This window comes from Sprattus sprattus, assembly GCF_963457725.1.
Source record: "Sprattus sprattus genome assembly, chromosome: 18".
Lineage (NCBI taxonomy): Eukaryota > Metazoa > Chordata > Actinopteri > Clupeiformes > Clupeidae > Sprattus > Sprattus sprattus.
This window is the reverse complement of record NC_137916.1, coordinates 5,701,135-5,721,111: the sequence shown is the minus strand read 5'-3', so window position 1 is coordinate 5,721,111 and position 19,977 is coordinate 5,701,135. Positions and strand designations below refer to the sequence as shown.

The following is a 19,977-nucleotide window of genomic DNA, read 5'->3' as shown; positions in this document are numbered from 1 at the left end:
GCTCTCCTGCCATTGCAGTCTATTACAGCCATAGAACAGCGCTTGGGCTTCTTTCTGTCTTCTATTAGCGTACTGCAGCGTAATAGAGTGTTGCTATTATTAGGACTGACACCATATGTATGTGGTTTTTGGCAATAGCCTCTGCTTTCTTTTACTAATCGATCATAAGAAGCGTTATTGAAAATTTGAATTCAAAACACGCCTCGTTAAAAAAAAAATCTGGGGTAAACTAGACAGACTATTACACAGCGTCAACAACATATTTGTCAAATCCCGCAATCAAACGTATGCCGAGTTAAAAATGTAGTAGATCAAAATGCGGAAAATAAGGTTTTCGTATACGGAAAAAGCATTTCGTTAGACAGCTGAATGATTGGCTAGCTGTCCATTCGACTGGCAATCTTGCCGTCTCGCGCGCCCGCACGCCCCCCTCTCGTGTTCTCCTGCGGAGCGCGCCCAGGCTAGAGTATTGTCTAGGAACCCACGCACCACACGGCAACGCATGAAATCCACTGAGCCAGATCTAGAGTGCATGACCATCAGCTGCTCACAGAGGAGACGATCTGAATAAAATGGCTACAAATCACAACAAACAACTGCATCTGAGTAGGCCTATGTTGTTTTTCCTCACCACGGCAAAGCTGACCCGTTTTACAGTAAGATATGATACACTTTGGTAACCTAGAAAGGAGCTGTGCAAATAAAAACGTAGTATTTTTTTTATTATTATTATTTAAATTCAGACAACAAGAAAACAGTTGAATGTGCTTCATCCAATTCTCACTGCAAACGCGGCATTCCCTTCACCACTCTCATTATAGTCTACAGTGAGTTAGGTCATTCATCAAAACTATGAAAGTCTATTATCCCTTTAAAATTAAGTTTATCCCAATATTTTATACATATAACAACTGACCAATGCAACAAAAAAAAGAAAAAAGAAAATCTTTCCCTCCGGTTTTTTGCAGTCCCTGGGCCCAGATTTCAGTCCCCCTCCTCAGGCCCTGGAGCTTCCGATGGGGCGCCCCTTCAGACAAAGAAATGATACAGAACATGGCCTTGATTATAAGATGCAGGCAGCTATGCTTAGTAAAGCCCTGTGAGCAAGCACACATACACACACACACACACACACACACACACACTCAGAGAACATTCTTGGTAAGACCAGGCTGGCCGACATACCCGGAGTATGGTGGTGGTGGGGCGTCGTGTTGCCCGCTGCGGTGGAGGGCATCAGAGTAGGAGGGCAGCCCTGGAGGAGGGTTCTGTGATAGAGGAATGGACTCGGGGGGACGACGTGAATCTGAGAGCTGGACTGGAGCACTACCAAAAACACACACACATTTGAACACCAATACTCGCTGAGTTGCAATTGATGTGTCACATAGGCACTATACATAAGTAAACTAAATTAACTTTGCATAAGCAAATTTTGATTAAGCAAAATAAATGTACTATACTGTCATGTAGTTTTATGCAATTGCGTAAGACTATACAAGAATGACTATTTGCAGTGCACTGTGTCCATTCTTTACGAGCACCACAATATGGGGGCCAAAAAACTGTATGTTTACAGACTCGAACTATGTATGTAATATACACATTCACATGCTTGCACTTACTTGCCACTTCTGCTTATGTTCTTGCCTCTGTTCTGGTAGAAATAGCAGCCAAGCACAGTGGTGATGACAGCCACTAGTAGCAAGGCTACGAGGCCAGCTACCAGGCCTGGTACGTCCACCCTAACAACAGACTCTGAAAAAAAGTACCACTTGACTCTTTAGATCAGTGATTATTGAATTGCTTTACTTCATACAGAGCCAACATCAATTAGAAATACTTCAACGTTTTCAGAGAAATAATTGATGGTGTTTGTACCTTGACTGCTGACATAGGACTGCCAAAATACATCCTGTTAAAATAGGGAAACAGATAAGGGCTGATGGTTCATTTCTACAAGAGAGCAAAGATAACCAAGTAGTCTTTAAATTGCTAATAAGCTAAAAAAAAATTGCTATATAATTTAAACTTGCATATATGACTACACTAGCAGTAGATATAATAAAATCATGAGAACTCCTAGTCTATTATACAGTGTCACATAATTAACAAGTCAAATATACGCATGTACTCTTTTAGCCTTTGCCACCCTCTTGTACACATCCCCCCAAACTATTGAAAAAAAACACACACACACACACACCGTTTGTACATCATCTTCAAATACTTCCCGGGCTTCCTCATAGGAGCACATCTCCTCCCTACACTCTCTCTCAATGTTTCCTTGTACCGCCAGCTCAAAATCCCAGGAGTTGTAGAGCAGAGAGCGTGATAAGAAAAGGCTTGCTGATTGCTCTGACAGGAACACTGGATGTTAACACAGGACAATAGCAATATACCATTACATTTATGACGCAGGGTTTTGAGGCAGATCACCTGTTACAATTATCTAGCATCGGTTATAAGTGTCAGTTCAGAAATCTACTGAGTCAGATGAAACACTTGTGAGAGGCATATGTTTACATGGAGGACCAACGTCCAGAGTTTACCATTTTGATTCTTAATGATGGCCCTCCCCCAGGAAAGGGGCAGCCCCAGCATCCAGACACACACCATCGCGAGGATCGCCATGTCACAAGCCTTCAACACAAAGCAAAACATGACATTCCTTGTGGGATATCAACGATTTTAAAGTTCACCAACGAGCTGTCAGGACACTGGTCGCATGAACTATTAAGTAGCCTATCGTTAATGCCCCTATGGTTCACGCATATGGAGGATTATCGGGGCCAAAACTAAATAAATAAATAACTAAATAAATAAATAAATGAATGGTTAAATACTTGGATAAATACATAATTAGATTTATTTATACCTACATTTATTTATTTATACTTACATATATTTATTTATACTTACATATATTTATTTATACTTACATTTTGTCATACATTTTGTCATACATTTTGTCAAACATTTTGTCATACTTACATTTTGTCATACATTTTGTCATACATTTTGTCATACTTATTGTCATACTTATTGTCATACTTATTGTCATACTTATTGTCCACGGTGTAACTTGCTTGCAGCAAAATAAATCCGTCATCCCCCGTCACCAAGTCAGGGGGCGGGTTAAAGCCTCTGATTGGTGTTACACACCAGGCAGGCTCAACCAGTCGATCAGGCTCGAGGGATACTGAATTTTGGCGTTTATGGATGCCAAGCGCCAGATTTAGTTTAATGAAAGTTATTGAGCATTATTTAAATAAATCAAGATACCAGAATGTCCCAGAAGACATACCCTCAGCTGCTGCGTGGGGCTGCATCCTTAATTTAAGAGGCCCTCAACTCGTCTACTACTAGTAGTATTTCTAGTAGTGTTATGAAATGTTGGGTTTAATGTGGCCTACTGGGTGCACTGGCCGTAGTAGTCGTAGCCAGGTCGTAGCGCTGTCGTTACCCCATCACGTCTATCTCTTCCATAGTTTGCATCAGGCTGCTATTAGAATGTTACGCTGTAGCATGGTTCTTATGTCCTCAGTTTTTGAATCACCAGTGATGAAGAAAGTGTTTTGTCCGTCTCTTCATAAACGGATGACTAAGAGTAAGACCACATTTACACATAGCCGGGTAATTACAGAATAGAGAATATTTCTGCCCTTCCGTTCAAAAATAACGTCGTACACACAAGGTCTTTTTCCAAAAAACTTTCTGTTTACATGAACCCGCATATACGCCCCCAAACGCCATCATAACTATGCTAAACCTGTAGGTTTGCATAAGTAGGCTGCTAATCCATTAAATTGGCTATGAGTCCTAGATATGTCCTTTACGTTTATTTGGCTACAACAGGTAGACAAGATGGAATGTAAAACTCGTAGTCCACTGGTGGAAGTGCAGGGGATACCATTGTTAAAGCCAATAGTCACACACTGGGGAAGGGTTGAGAGATTCAGTTATAGGGTTGAAAGAATGCAATCCTGCGTTTGCATTAACGTATAAATGAGCACTACGTTAACAGCATCCATGATCAGTAAACAGTAAATATAGGACACTCACATCACGAATGCATTTTAGGCGCATATGTGACGCAAACTCCGTTTGACCCAGTGCACACGCAAAAACTGAGTTTTCCTGAAATCTCCACTTTGGCCGGAGTTTTTAGAAATGATCGTTTCCCGTGATAAAACCTCCGTTTTTTCTCGTAAATGAAAGGCCAAACCGCACGAAAATATATACGTTTTCCCACCGTATAAACGGGGTCTACGTTCAGTTGAGTTCTGGATTTTAATACGTTTATCAATCTGTAGATTGGGAGAGAAACCCAGACCTCTGACAATAAAAAACAACACAACACCAGGCTTAGGTCTCAATCATGTCTCTCTCCGCTCTGAAGGCCGGAGGACCATCTTTTATAGGGCACAATACTGTAAACATAGTGACAGTCAAGCAGTAATGACGTTACAACAGTCTCAGAGAAAGAGTCTCACAGCTCCCCAACAAATGACAACTCTCAGACTAGAGAGTTAATAGTTGGAGCTCTCCTTTTAGTCATGACAAGGGACGTTTACCCATTACTTTCTCCAGATCCCGAACATCTATACCCCTGACACAGACACAGTCTACTCTTATTAATACCTGATACCACTCTGCTGCATTTGTCGCTTGATAGTGCGCTTGAACACTCGAAAAAGGTTCGCAATATTTTGTATTTTCAGGCCAGAGAGTGCGAAGTGTTCAATTGTGCCAGCCTAAGATCAAACAGAGTACGACCACCTCCAGGATGTATGACCATCACTCAGCCTCATCTGCTACCTGAGGATCGTGAACACATTTTCATCTATGTCTGTGTCAGTCAGGGCCGATACCGTTGATATAATCTCAGCGAAGCCCTCAATATGATTTTAAAAACAATGTGAATTGCAGTTGCCTCCATCTCCTCAGCTACAGCCAACATTTCGACTACTGTAGCATGCAATATTCCATTTATTTAATCCACACCGGGTGCTGCCATCTTGAATTAGTCAAAAGCAGTCAATTCAAGTTGAACCACCAATCAGAGGCTTTAACACGCCCCCTGACTTGGTGACGGGGGATGACGGATTTATTTTGCTGCAAGCAAGTTACACCGTGGACAATAAGTATGACAATAAGTATGACAATAAGTATGACAATAAGTATGACAAAATGTATGACAAAATGTATGACAAAATGTAAGTATGACAAAATGTTTGACAAAATGTATGACAAAATGTAAGTATAAATAAATATATGTAAGTATAAATAAATATATGTAAGTATAAATAAATAAATGTAGGTATAAATAAATCTAATTATGTATTTATCCAAGTATTTAACCATTCATTTATTTATTTATTTAGTTATTTATTTATTTAGTTTTGGCCCCGATAATCCTCCATACACGCAGCAATAAAATGCACCTTTTACAATCATAAAACACACAATGGTCCAGGTTGGATATCTAACCGATGTGCTGAATGATGTCACAGAAAATATGTCGCTGTCGAGTTTTCTCTGTTGGCAACAATTTTAGGCCGTTTATAAAGTGGGCTTACAGCTCCTTTACGAATAAGATTTTTAGAAGTCTCATGAAATTGAAGGTTTCCGTCCGGGTACAAAGACGATGAGTGAGAAAATAATAATAAATGGTTGAACTACCTGGAACATGGCCAGGTGATGATCAATGGCGGAAGGCAAACGAGAGGTGGACGCCTGCTTACCTTTAAGCCTGTCTTAAACCCGGATATCTCTTCTTTTCCAGGGTAGGCCAGTGGGCCTGATTTAAGTATTTTCGTTTGTATCGAGACGATTAACCTATAGAGCGTACAATTACTTGTACATTACTAAATCATTCTCAAAATGTTCCCAGCAGTTTCCTTATGATGAAAACACCAACGACCTAAGCGCGCTATACCGGTTTGACAACATACCTGTTGAGTGAACGTTTGTGGGGAGTTTCCTGGAATTTGTTGTTCAGACTGGCATCTAAACAAACTTATCAGGAATAATCCTGCTACAATGTTCAAATCCCATGGATCACACAAACTGATGTGTAACTCATCTATTGGAAGTTTCTTTGGGATAAATTGATAGGCCTTTGCTAAAGCAATCTTCAAATGCAATGTAGATGCCACTCAGACGTGCAAACACCTGGTTACACCTTCAACCTCAGCATCAATCCCACCGAATGACACTTCCAAGTTCCAAACCAGAAGCATGGTTGATAGACCCCATGGGTGCTCAAACCTGTCCGTATGCCGTCACACTGTACAAGTGCCCTCTAAGTCAGAATATTGTGTAATATCCTCATATTTAAGGTTGCATATCATAACAATCATGTTTGTTTTAGGCTTACTCTACATTTCTATCAGTTTTAGTTAATAAAACCAAAATCTAAGACATGACAATATTTATCATCACACCAGATACAAAGTCTCCATGTTTCATTGGTTATTGTGATTTGTCTGTGTGCCCATCTCCCTCTTTATTTTGACAACTCAAATATTAAACTGATAATGCTGACAATACACTTTTTTATGACAAGAAAAGCAAAGTGCTGCCAAAGGACTCCTAGGGCAAGAAGTAACTACTCAGTTTAAGTAAATAATACTTTAATTTGGTATAAAAGTCTTTGGTTGATTTTTAGTACATTGTGTCAATACAAAATGATTGCATACAGGGTGCACATACAGTCTTGCAGCAAAAGGTAGGAGGTCAGATGTAATGTACTGTATTTCATCTGACAAATAAAACATTGTCTTCTGCCACAATACATTTTACCAGGGCAAAGCTGTAAGACATTGAAGTGTCGAACACACCCTTCAGTTAAGACATTAAAAACTTGACAACAGAAGAATGCGTATGTACGCAGATGGACATAATTTCAATTTCTTTGTTTTTCCAAATGAGTTTCTGCTTCTAGGCTAGATGTTTTCTACCTTGGTTAACTGATTTCGTCACTGATTAAAAATCTTATTGGAATCCCTGCTATAGGTGTCGTGAGTGCAAGGTTCCTCCTAGTGGCCAGAGAAAGCATTGCTTTGTTTATAAGGGCAAACCTTTTATGCCCATCACACATACATCCCTCCTCAAAGCAGACAATGGTTATCCATTGATGTAGTACAATGTGTTTGTTTGTATAACCTTTGTGTGCTCTACATATTGATATCATTGTTACAAGGTGGTGCATCAAAAGAACAAAAATGTGTCTCCACATATGCAGTCACAAGTACCTAGATCCACATCCAACAGCTCATCCACATAGCACTTCCCCTCTCCCATCCCAAGCCAAATAACATATACACACAAAAAGATATGATAAGAAATAATTGGCATCCAAGCTTCTTAGTGTTAACCTACTTCTGTATAACTGCTTTTTGGTAAGTTTGAAAGATTTAGAAGATGCCTCTACTCCCCAGATAACTTAAATAACACAGTGGCACTGTAGCAACCTTGGATTGTTACAGATTCCACACAGACTCAAAGCCAGCCACCGTATGGCTCATTATGTTACCATGGAACCCAAGAGTTCCTGAAATGTGCTGTAGCAAGAGTACAAGGCATTTCTGAATCATTCCTAAACTGGGAGACATAGCTCTAGACAGTGTCTCTACAACAAATCCAAATATAGAGCACTACACATGAAGTGCTAAATGAGTCTTCTCGGATATGTTTAATTATGGTTATAGACACCATAAGACACCACTAAGCCCATCAGTTCACTAAGGCTTAAAACATCTCCAGTCCCTCATTTAAACCTGATGACTTGCACAGTAAAGGCAAAATAGCACGCCCTTGTGGAGGAGAGTTATTTTTCTCTCAAACAAAAAAAGCCCTTGACTCAAGTCAATTTTCCTGGGTTTGTTTCAGTTCATTTGATTTTACACAATCTCTTTCCCTTTAATGTAATCTGACTGCATAATGAAATGATATACCCACACAAAAAACAAACATTAAAACAATAAAAAAGTTTTTAAAAGTGCGAATGAAATGAAAAATATCATGCTTCACCACAACACCAACCACTGCTTGGCCTGGACAACAGTTAGAGGATACTGCATGGGCATCCTCTGCTCTTCTGTTTACCTGCATGGTTGGCAGGGAGAGGTGGACTTTCTGTCTCTTGAAACTTCCTGAGAAAGAAAGAGAAAGAGAGCAAAATAAATAAAATAAGTATGAAAGGCTCCATATAGCGAAAGCCCAGCTCTACACAGTGCCTCATACACAGCTCAGGTTAAAGTTCACTCACCTGATTGCCCTCACCACCTCCAGGAAAGCCTCGTCCACATTGTAACGGTTCTTGGCAGAAGACTCCATGTAATGGATCCGGTTTTCCCGGACGAAAGCCTGTGCCTCCTCTCTGGATATCTGCATCGGTACACAAGCAGACCAAACCCTAAATGTTGCTGCAGAACCACGGTGCTATGGAACAATTATTACACCATTGGTGCAGAACCAATGGTGCTATGGAACAATTCTTACACCATTGTTGCAGAACCAATGGTGCTATGGAACAATTCTTACACCATTGGTGCAGAACCAATGGTGCTATGGAACAATTCTTACACCATTGTTGCAGAACCAATGGTGCTATGGAACAATTCTTACACCATGGATAAGCAATTCCATTTACAACTGTCGAGTCTCATAGCTACATCATGAGATGTCTATTCACTCCTAAACTCCTATTTAACAATTACACACTCATGCATGCATCACATAAGCTGCTCATTACCACTCTGTGCTGTTCGAGGTCTGACTTGTTGCCAACTAAAACCATTGGGAAGTCATCGCGATCTTTCACTCGCAGAATCTGGGTGTGGAACTTCTGGATCTCATTGTAACTGATAGAGGGAGAGTATAGGTTTCAGATAGAGAGAAGGGGGGGAAAACATAATGAGATATACCTTTGTGAGGTTTGTGTGCAGCAATGTCTGTATGACAAAGTGTGAATATATTCTATTTCTCTTGCCTTTGGGGCTATGATTGTACAGTTTTAGGACAGTATTAAAGTAACACTATGCAACAATTATACTTCAGGATTAGGGTTAGGATAAGCAGTTTTACCTTCAAAACAGCTTGAAAAAAATTAGAGCGCTACAAAGACCTTTAATATGGAGAATCGCCTCCGTGCCATTGCCATACCAGGGTCCATAGGCATATAACCGCTAAATGTAAGATTGACTAACGCCGCCCGCCTTTCTACTCTCTGCCGAACTAGTAAGTAGCTTATTTGCCGTCTTGCTTTGTCTTGTGATGCACTTGCTTGATGTTTGACTGTGTTAGGACAGTTGTTGAGTAACTTGTTTGTCATAATGTCAAAGTCAGCACATTTCAAGAGATTTCGTTAGTTTTAGCCGCTAGCATATCGTTAGCGAATAGCAATTGATCCGGAATGCTTCTTTAAGGTAGGGTGACCAGACGTCCCGGTTTTACCGGGACCGTCCCGATTTTGAGTTGCGTGTCGTCCCGGTTGTCAGCGATTACATAGCAGATGTGGTCTTATTATAGCCTGATCATTAACTAAACCCATGTAGAAATACTAATAAAGCGTCCACAATTGATTTGAACAATATGTGCGTGTGTCAGTCAATCATAGTTGTCTGCGTCTGCATAACCTGTGCAACCAGCGTTACAATGTATTTGTTTCTGCCTAGTAGTAACGTCTCTTCAAGACAGCCAGGATTATAGCCATGGAGTTTAGCTCAAAGTAAACGGTGCAAGGAGTGAAAACGTAAGTACAGGTAGTTACAGAATGTGGCTGTATCCGTTATCTGTAGTTGTTAACGATTGTTACCTGCTCAAATGTAGGTTTACTTGAGGTAAATGAAAGGGAATATTGTAATGTAGTGGGCTATGTTCAAGGCCGGATTAACCATTAGGGCAACTGGGCACTTGCCCAGGGCCCATGACATCAAAGGGGCCCTTGACAACGTTGTTGACAAATATCACGTTATGAACGCAGTCCTGGCAGCGCATGGTGATGTCTGTTGTGCCTCCGTTGGTATAGCATAAAACGTGAGTTGTATTAAAACATAGCGTGTGTAATGTGTAGCTATTTCATTCCGTTTGTTAACCTTTCCTGCTGTCGGAGGCTGTCTTGTAGTTGGATATTGCAGGGGAGTAAAATGCTCCACGGCCGAAGTAGATTAGCCTACATGTTTTCAACTTTGGGTTAATTCCCTTTCCGTTACATCTGCTGCTGGTTAGTAAATACAGACAGCAGGAAAGTTTAGCAAACGGAATGAAATAGCTACACATTACACACGCTATGCTTTATTAAAACTCACGTTACTCACATACTGGTTAACACTGTTACAGCACATTAATCTTTGTCGCTGCATCCAAACAATGCGTCACCATTCTCCCTCCCTGTACGTGCTCTTCTGAAAGGAGCCGCACCATTTTACTAAACGTTCTTGCAATGTCAATCATTTGATTTAAATATACTTATTGGCCTTATTGTGCACGCTTGTGCGTTTAACAGCACTTGTTTGTGTGAGAGAGCATTTAACTGTTGATGCCTCAGTTTAATAAAGCCAGGCTATTCATAAAAAAAACGTACGTCAATGTGGCATTAGTACTATGAACAGTTGAGATAGATTGATTCCTTCTGGCTCGGTTCGGATTCGAAAAAAAAAATATTTTAATGCCTGTCGGACTGGGTCCGGGCTCGGTTACTATTCTGTCGGACCGGGCCGGGCTCGGACAGAAAAAATCGTCCCAATCCATGCTCGAATGCTCATGTATTTGTATTTTTGTACAATCCGGGACAGAATTTTAAGTTTAATAAGGCCATAATCACTGCTGTTGATGTGCAATAATTCTCATGGATGCATGGAGCACTTTATTTCAAGAGTTCAATATTTCTGCATTGCAGTTCAATTAAGTTATTTTTGTTTAAAGACAATAAAGAAGTGTTTTCCTTAAACATTGTGCCCATTATTGTAATTTCCAAGAAGGTATAACTCTGAGAATTCCAATCACATTTGTTTTAAATATCGTCTAATTATCGTTATGGTCAAAATGAAAAAAAAATATCGAGATATTCTTTTTTGCCCATATCGCCCACCCCTAGTGTTAATGAGAGAAGTTTTAAAAGTAAAGATAGGTCATTAGGCCTCATAATTGTTTGTGTAGTCATGAGTTCAGTCTTTAAGGGAGGCCAGTTGTAAGGTCCATTTGTTTAAATAAAAATAATAAGGATATATAGTAGTGAAGTGATCAACATCAAATGTTGAATTGTGATACAATAAACATGATCTTGACTTTGAAATTACATGCAACAGTGTAGCCAATGGTTTACTTTTACTAAAAACACACTAATTGCCTGCTTCATGGTTGGTGATAATTTCACATTTTTGCATTTTTAAAATGTTCTATGGTTTTAAGTTAAGGCCTACCTAGCTGTTTGCTGTCAAGATAATTGAAACATTCAAGGGGGCCTTGAGCCTTGTTGCCCAGGGCACAGAAAATTGTTAATCCGGCCCTGGCTATGTTAACAGTTAACTTAACACTAAGCTAGCAAGCTAGCTAGCGATTTTGTTAGTGTGAACGAGCAAATTCGAAATACAAGAAATAACTATCGACATCTCTCTATTCTTTGCATTAATATATCTCTCTAGTATTTTGAAACAATAATATCAGTCCCTACCTATAGAATGTTGCTGTTTATAATCAGTTATTAATGCTAGTGAATCTTAATTTGACATAATTAAAGTGAATGCATTGGGTGCCTTCCATTTCAGCCCATTATACAATATTTAGGCTATCATTGATAAAGAAGATTTATTTCAAATGGGCACCCCAAAAAATTGCAAACATGCCTCTCCCCTTGGGGATAAGCCCCCCATAGCTTTGATACCTAGAAACCGGTTGTTGGCAAAATGTATGTTCAGGAGAAAAAAACGTGTGCGTGCACGAGCATTATGGGCACGCGCAAAAGTGTCCCGATTTTAGGTCCGGCAAATCTGGTCACCCTACTTTAAGGTTATGATTGTACAGTTTTAGAACTGTTTTATATACCTGTAATTCCATTGCCTTCATAATTGCTGCATACAGCTCAGAAGGCTGGAAGTGTTAGTTAAATTCATCAGTACTATAAGACTTCCCAAAAACATTACTGCCAAAATTGCTAGGAACTAAATTGTTTATTTAGCAAAAAATAGTATTTAGATAGTTTCACTGCAACAAGGGCTTACAGGGACAAAATATCATCTATGAATTGGAGAGGTTTCAATCTGGTATGTGTTACACTAAAACATAACGCAGATAAATGTTTTGCACGTCAGTCAGCAAACATCTTCGATTCTTAACCATGTACAATATACAACAGACATTTTGTCTGTTATAATTTAAGTAAAATGTTAAACAGCCTGGAAGACCATGAGCTCCCCTAAATGTAGTACTCTTCGACTCTTCTTGTAGACACCAATCAGAGCTGACAGCATCACAGTCAACAGAATAATCACTATGATGCCTCCACCGATATACCTTGGCAGTTACACAAGGCATGAAGGCCATGATCACATTAATATGACTGCAGCTGGGGACCTACAAAGAGGTGGGTCTGCTTGCCACAAGACACATATTCTTTCAAAACCTGATTTTCAGTTCCCATATTACACACATTTAAAAACACACACGCACCCTGTTTCTCGCTCACATGCATGCATCCACTTACCTGCCCCTGTCATTAAGGGCAAACACTAGTAAGAACCCCTCTCCTGAGCGCATGTACTGCTCCCTCATAGCTCCAAACTCCTCCTGACCAGCCGTGTCCAGAACTGACCAGAGGAAGAGAGAAAAAACCTTAGAGAGAGCATATATACACATGCAAACACACCGACCGGAAACATGAGAGCAGCTTAACACAGAGCAACCCATGATAAACCAAACCACACAAGCCTCTAACACATATACACACTGAAACAGACAAACAAACACCATGCTGCCTGGCTCAACACAGGCCTACTTCCCATACACTTCATACAAGGGCTTTTGAGCTCTTTTCTCTGCCATGCTGACATCTCACTGACCTGTATGATCAGGTATGATTAAGGGAGACGGGATAGAGACTACAGAAATCACGGTTATATCACTGTTATATATAATCACTACACAAAAGACTGGCATTAAAGTGTAAAATCAAACACAATTTTCATCAGATGAGACCCAGCAAACTCACCATCACAGATCAACAAAGCTGTGGTTAACTTAATACAGCCACATTTTCTGTTCAGAATAATTTATTTTATTTTTTACCAACATCTAGGCTTATATTACAGTACAAATACAGTTTAACTACACTTGTAAGTCATTTCTTTAAACTTTCAATATCAAACTAATTGAATAGTTTCACTTTGATCTTGCATAATACAAGAAATGTCTTTCACTGTCCTACATTTGTAACAGGCAGGCTAGTCATATATAATATTCCCATACGCATATTCTTTTAAAAGCACATTCATTAGAAGCCATATATTGTGTGAACATAAAGTATCTGTTTGCCTTAATGTAGTTACATAGTAACAACAATTATAATGAAAGTGTGTCTAAAAATTCAGATTCATGAATCTCTGGCACAGAATATTTCACCCAAAACAACATAGACAAATATGAAATCAAACTTAAAAGCTTTAAGATTTAAACATTCTGTTTCTTTCGTTTAATTCCTGTGACCACACTGTGGTGTGAACAAGAGTCTCATCACACTCTAAAATATTAAAAATGGTCACAAAACTTTAACATGTACTCAAAAGCCTACCGAAACCAACTTTTCAACAGCACTTCAGAATGTACTGCTTAGGTCGAAAAAAGGTTTCAAAACCTGTTTTGGGATGACTGGTATGACTGACTTTTCAACAGCTGGACTGTTCTGCTTTAAGCCATTAGCAAAACACTTTAGTTTTCCTACATTCATGTTTGTCAGTTTCTGGACAAACTAATTGGCTGTTTATATGTGGAGCTTCACAAACACTTACTGTCCAGTCGCGTCTCTGTCCCATCAACTGTGCAGATTTTAGTGTAGGAGTCTTCAATAGTTGGGTCATAATCTGATACAAAATATGACTGAAACGAAGAATACACATATCATTCAAACGTAGGCTTCAACCCACCACAGGGGTGAGTCTAAGAAAAATTTTCGATCAAGACAAGCGAAGACATGTTTGAAAACACCTATCCACACCCTTTAGTAGTGATTAAGACAACTCAAACACAGATACAAACTGGAATCACTACGGCTGAGCCTCGAAATCACTGAAATCTTAGATCATAAAAGCCAACTGGAGTGGGCTTCGACCGCAATCTCTCACCTGAATGAACTGAATGGTCAATGCGCTTTTTCCCACACCGCCGCCGCCCACGACTACCAGCTTGAATCTCTCCTCGTCAGAGGACATGATTTCCCACTAAAATACATTCGTACAGGTGAAAATCACTTTTGTTGTAATCCAGAACGTAGAAACACAGTAAAACAGTTGAATGTTGACATGGCATCCCTGTTGACATGGCATCCCTAACTTTAAATGATCTAGCATAGCCTATTACTTCTTAAGCAATTCCCATGGCCAACAGGCCTCTTTCATGAAACGTTATGGTTTGGTTAGATTTTTATTTTAAGTTGAGGAAGTAGAATCGTATCGAACCACAAGGAGATACATTCGACGTTAATTAGCCTACAGCCTGATAACTTTCAATTAGGCTACAATACTCCAAAGTTTTTAGTCGTTATCGTTTATCCTATCGCTATAGGCCAGCCTATCAACTACGTTAATTACCTATCCGGGGATCAGACACTGATGAGTCTCCCTGTTTAAATAGCCTTGCCTATGAATGTAGCTGTGAGATTAAACTATTTCATCACAACTAGGCCCACTATATAATGTCTGCTAGGGTGCATTCCGAGCGTTGGAAAAAACTTGGATTACCTTCCTTCCGCAGACGCCTTCGGTAAATCAGTCCGGAGATGCCAAGTTTTCCTGCTTTTGCGTTCACACAACTGAGGAGCAGGCTAATTAGCCAGCTCTCTAGTAATACTTTTGTTTCTTTTTCAGCGGACGTTAACCCGGGAATTAACTGTTAAAACAACATACTCGAAGTAGGCTACGTTACTGTCAGGTTGACGGATGACTGATTACAGTTTGAGCGTACAAACGACTTTTTCCTTTGTCATTTCTTGAGTTTCTGAACTCCTTCCGACTTTTTTTTTCATAACCCGGGGCGTTTTTTCCCCCCAGCCGTATTTCTCATACGTCTGTACGAATGGGAGTGTCCGAGAGTTCCGTTGTTTTACTCAGCGATTGTTCGTTGCGAACTGCAGTGGCAATACCAATAGGCCTAGTATTGCACATGAGTTGTCTTAATGGGCTGGAGTGCTTAATCATAACATACGAACTACTTTTCAAACGTTGTCGTTAATTAAAAAAGTGCCATAAAGCCTAAAACAAGAAGGCCTAGCCTAAATAGTATTGGTCTTGCTCATTTCCTTATTTGGTGATTGCCCGTTGGGTAAGACCACTACTCTGCAGTGTATCTATTAGACTAAGCAAGAGCTGATAGTTAATTTGTTCGTTATTATATCTCCTTTTCTTCTTTAGTCATATGAATTCATTATATTGCAGAAGCATCGAGGTCAAATCGAGGAACGAAGAGCACTTCGGTAGTCTACTTTTTACAATTATGTTAGAGCATCGACTAAAATGACAGGGCAGCCAAGGCTGCAGTGTCCCTTATTCGCGCCAGGCACAAGAGAGAATTTAGGGGGAGGGTGTATGTTTGGTTTAATGCAGGTCCACATGGAATTTCAGCAACAGGGAGCGCCCAGCCGGATGTGACTCATGATCATGGGCGTAGTGAGTGTTGCTGACTCGCCCCTCTTCCAGAGAACAGAGCTTACAGAAATATCGCTTGGAGCTTTCCCGCAAAATGTTCGTTTTCTAACAAACCGATGTATGCGATGCAGTGCACATTTACTTCTGATGCATTCCAAATTGAGATTATATGTTTAAAATATCTTTATATTTCAACTGAAATGCAATCGAGCACGTTCTGAGTAAATGACGTTCTGAGCAGTTTACAGCTGGAGATTGTTAGAACGTGACGTAAGGCAATATACCTATTTGAATAGCTATCAAGAACCTATGATCAGGCATGAACTGTCTAATGGGAAACCATTTTCCCTTCTTCCAAATGTTCCTTAGATTATTTGTGAGAGCTTGGGTAGCCTTAGGAATTCTAAATACGCTGTAGGTTACCATATATTTCACTGTACATGATGGTGGTGATGCTTGTGCTCTGTAGTAAATCGTCCCAGGTACATTGTAACCACATAATTGAAATGAGTGAGTCAAAGAGATGAAGTCAGACCAGTATAAACTTTCAGCTTTAATGAATACTGTGATTTCAGTACAAGCTGTGGTGCTAAAATACCATCATCAAAATATCAATTTAATAAATAGTAATAATTTAATAAATGTAATTTTAATAAATAATACATCCACACACTCAGGCATTTATAGGTCTCTGAAAAGTACAGACACTTGTAAATCACTTATTTTAAAGATAGGATACACCAACAGTCTATTTAAGAGAAAATAAATAATGACATGTGATCACATATTAACAGACGAGCGTGTATGCCTGTCACATGTAGAATAACTGATAAACATGCAATAAGGGTCTCTGTTCCACAAATGCCTGAGCAAGAGAGCCCTGCTCTGGGTTCAGGCATCCTGAGTTCTTTAATTCATCTTATTTACTACAGGTTTAAGATCAGGTTTGAAATCAGCTCTCCTAGTGAAAAAGTATGGGCTCTGTTCAGTCAAACAAAAATCCACAAAGAAAGTCCCACATTCACTCTTTCCCTTGATATGCCTGATTTTTACTTGTCTTTTTTTTATTCACTCATTCATTTCCATTCACTCTCTGGTTTTTCCAACTGTCCAACGAGACTACTATCGGCCACACTACCCTTGGTTCAGCACCTGTAGGGTAAGGCAGGCTGTCCCACCTTGATGCGGGGGCCGAGCAGGACCCCGAGCAGCATCCTCTCCCCCCAGTCTAACAGCTTATTAACAGTGAGACTAAGCGGAGACATGAGATCAGCAGTACCACTTAACCCCTCCACCGCCTCCACTGCGGTGGATGGTGGCGCCTTCTGTAGAGATCCCTTCATGTGCACGGAGGGAATCTCTTTGATACTTTCTGGTTTGGGTCTGCTAAGCTCTGGCTCCCCCTGGTGGCATTTGATCACTCTCTGCTTGGCCTCTGTATCCTTCAGGCCTGGTACCTCTCTTTCTTCTCTGTCCTTTCTTCTTGGAACAGATTTTGAAGAGCTTCGCTGTGGATTGGAGAGCCGGGAATTTGAAGCCTTCCTCGGCTTCTCCTTCTCTTCTTCTGCTTTCCTTTGTGACTTCCTGGCTCTGTGCTGCCCTCCTGACTCCCCCTTGTGGAGGAGTTTCAAACTGCTAGTTGCAACCTGCCGGGGTTCGCCTCTGTTATTGCACTCTGTGCTGCCCCTCTGTGGTGTCTGAACGGAGGCACTCACAGGGGTGAGGGCTAAAGTGAGACGTTTGCGTTTCTCTGAGAGTGACACGGAGGCTGATGGGATTTGTAGTGTGGTGGGCTTCTGGAGATTCTGCCGGGCCCCTGATGGAGCTTCCAACTCTGTGGGCTGAAGGGAAAGAGTGAGACTCTTGAACTTGTCGGAGAGAGCGAGAGTGATCTCAGGAGACTTTGACTGGGTCGATACTTTGTTTCCACTTTGAGCTGCGGTATCATCCTTGCTTGAACCTGATTGCCCCTGTGCCAGTGTACTGTGGGAGGTCTCACAGTGAGTGTTTAGGTTTGTGTCTTGAACGTGTTCCTTGCTAGGGTTGAGTTTGGTAGATAGCAAAACAGAAGAAATGCAATCTGTGTGGTCGCTGTTATGGAATGGCTGTAGTGAGTCCAACGCTCTATCAGACGGCTCAGCCGTATGGTGTGCATTTGTGCCCATGGGAGTGAGAGTTCCCTGGAAGAGCTGAAGCTGACCCAGGAAGTTAAAATTTGGGGAAATGGATGGTCTGCGCTCCTTGACAAACCTGTTAATAAGGCAGAAAGCTCTTTAGTTATAATCAGCACATGGGCTGTAAGGTTACTGCTTAAATATATGCCACATTAATACACACACACACGTATGAACACCCACCTGTATGCATGATCCAGGTCCATCCCTAGGCGATACATGATGTAGGCCACAGCAAGAGCGGGAGAGCGAGAAATACCAGCAGCACAGTGCACCAGCACCGAACATCCTAGAGACATGGCCCCATCTAAGATGGAGCAAGACAGAGACAAATAGAGACAGAGAGATACTGTAAATACACATCATGCAAACGCTCAGATCCTAGAGACATGGCCCCATCTAAGATGGAACAAGCCAAAGAGACAGAGAGATACTGTAAATACACATCATGCAAACGCTCTGATCCTACAGACATGGCCCTGTCTAAGATGGAGCAAGACAGAGACACAGAAAGACGGAGAGATACTGTAAATACACATCATGCAAACGCTCTGATCCTACAGACATGGCCCTGTCTAAGATGGAGCAAGACAGAGACACAGAAAGACGGAGAGATACTGTAAATACACATCATGCAAACGCTCTGATCCTAGAGACATGGTCCCATCTAAGATGGAGCAAGACAGAGAGACACTGTAAATACACATCATGCAAACACTCTGATAATGCAAGCTGATGTGAACAGGGATGCACAGTGGGCTTACCAATGAAGTGTAGTGCCTGTGGGATCCATGGCAGCAGGTCGTCCCGCAGGGAGTCGTCTATGGGGATCCGGAGATACTGAGACTTGGGGAGAAACGTTGGTTGAGGGGAGCAGCGGCTGACGCTAAGCACGTAGGAAATTCCCTGCGCAGACAGACTGTCCTACAACCGGTGAGGAAACAGATACACCATTGTTAGGACAATAAAACTAGGTTAGCAGCGCCAGCGACCCAGATGAGCTCATGTCACTTCCAGAAAACGAAATAGGTCAAACAAAGACTAACATTCTCATTCATATAAATGCAAGAGAAGACTACAGTAATGACCAACAAATATTTAGAGATGGATTTAGTTTAGGTTACCTGTGTTACATCTGTCTCTGCACCAAGGTAGAGACGCGGCAGAATGCAGGAGAGCAGCGGGCGCTCATTAGCTCTTTCTCTGTGGAACACCATCCTCCTTTCTTCTGAGGCGCACTCTGTGCAAAAAAAAAAAAACGAGCATGTGGAGTGACTTCATAGAGCCAAAACAAGAGATGACGCAGATGCACGGACAACTTCACAACCTCATTTCTACACATATTTCCACTTCTATTTTTCACAGCAATTAATATTAGGCATATGGCACGGGTTAAAAATGCATAAAGTTGATGCATTGTCTATCACAGTAAATTAAGTCATTAAGAAATGCACGGATATTGGACAATTTTTTTGCATGAAGTTTATACAAAATTATTAGTATGATATAATTGTAGGCTAACTCACCAGTGTTTTCTATCTCCAATATGCAGAAAAAATATCGAATCGCTGGGAGGAATAGGTGCAAAACCAAAAGCGATGTGGCATAAAAGTTCAATGCATTTAAAGGAAGTACACGCCGACAATCCTATATCGCAGTGCGTGCTGGAGTTTGCCAATAATATTCGAAATATTAACTCTTCAGTATTTCCTCCGATAAATACTCGAAACGTCACGCCGGTCTACGGTGGAGATGTGTTCTCCCTGCCCTCCGTTCTCGATCTGCGACGTTATCGCTGTTTGTTGTTGAATGTCTATACCTGAGAGAGGGAGGAAAAGGATGAGGTAATGCCGATTCCAGAGGCCAAGAATAGTACATTTGTATGTGATGTCATTTTCAGCCAATGAGCGCTTAGCACTCTCCAGTGACGCGCGCGCGGGCAC

The 19,977-nt window shown here is 40.9% G+C and overlaps 2 protein-coding genes across 2 annotated transcripts; both read right to left on the bottom strand.

Moving 5' to 3' along the window:
- Positions 1-984: 984 nt before the first annotated feature.
- On the bottom strand, positions 985-2,664 carry prrg2 (proline rich Gla (G-carboxyglutamic acid) 2; the record flags this gene model as incomplete). Its single annotated transcript, XM_080856357.1, has 6 exons — positions 985-1,027; positions 1,186-1,326; positions 1,626-1,758; positions 1,882-1,915; positions 2,207-2,376; positions 2,553-2,664. 6 exons carry the CDS (start codon positions 2,662-2,664, stop codon positions 985-987), a joined length of 633 nt encoding a protein of 210 aa, XP_080712483.1.
- Positions 2,665-6,662: 3,998 nt separating this feature from the next.
- Positions 6,663-15,190, bottom strand: rras (RAS related). The gene is made up of 7 exons (XM_080856084.1): positions 14,958-15,190; positions 14,343-14,438; positions 14,010-14,097; positions 12,710-12,812; positions 8,762-8,870; positions 8,276-8,394; positions 6,663-8,159 (listed from the first exon to the last, which is right to left on the bottom strand). Exons 2-7 carry the CDS (start codon positions 14,427-14,429, stop codon positions 8,072-8,074), a joined length of 594 nt encoding a protein of 197 aa, XP_080712210.1. The 5' UTR covers positions 14,430-14,438; positions 14,958-15,190; the 3' UTR covers positions 6,663-8,071.
- Positions 15,191-19,977: the final 4,787 nt, after the last annotated feature.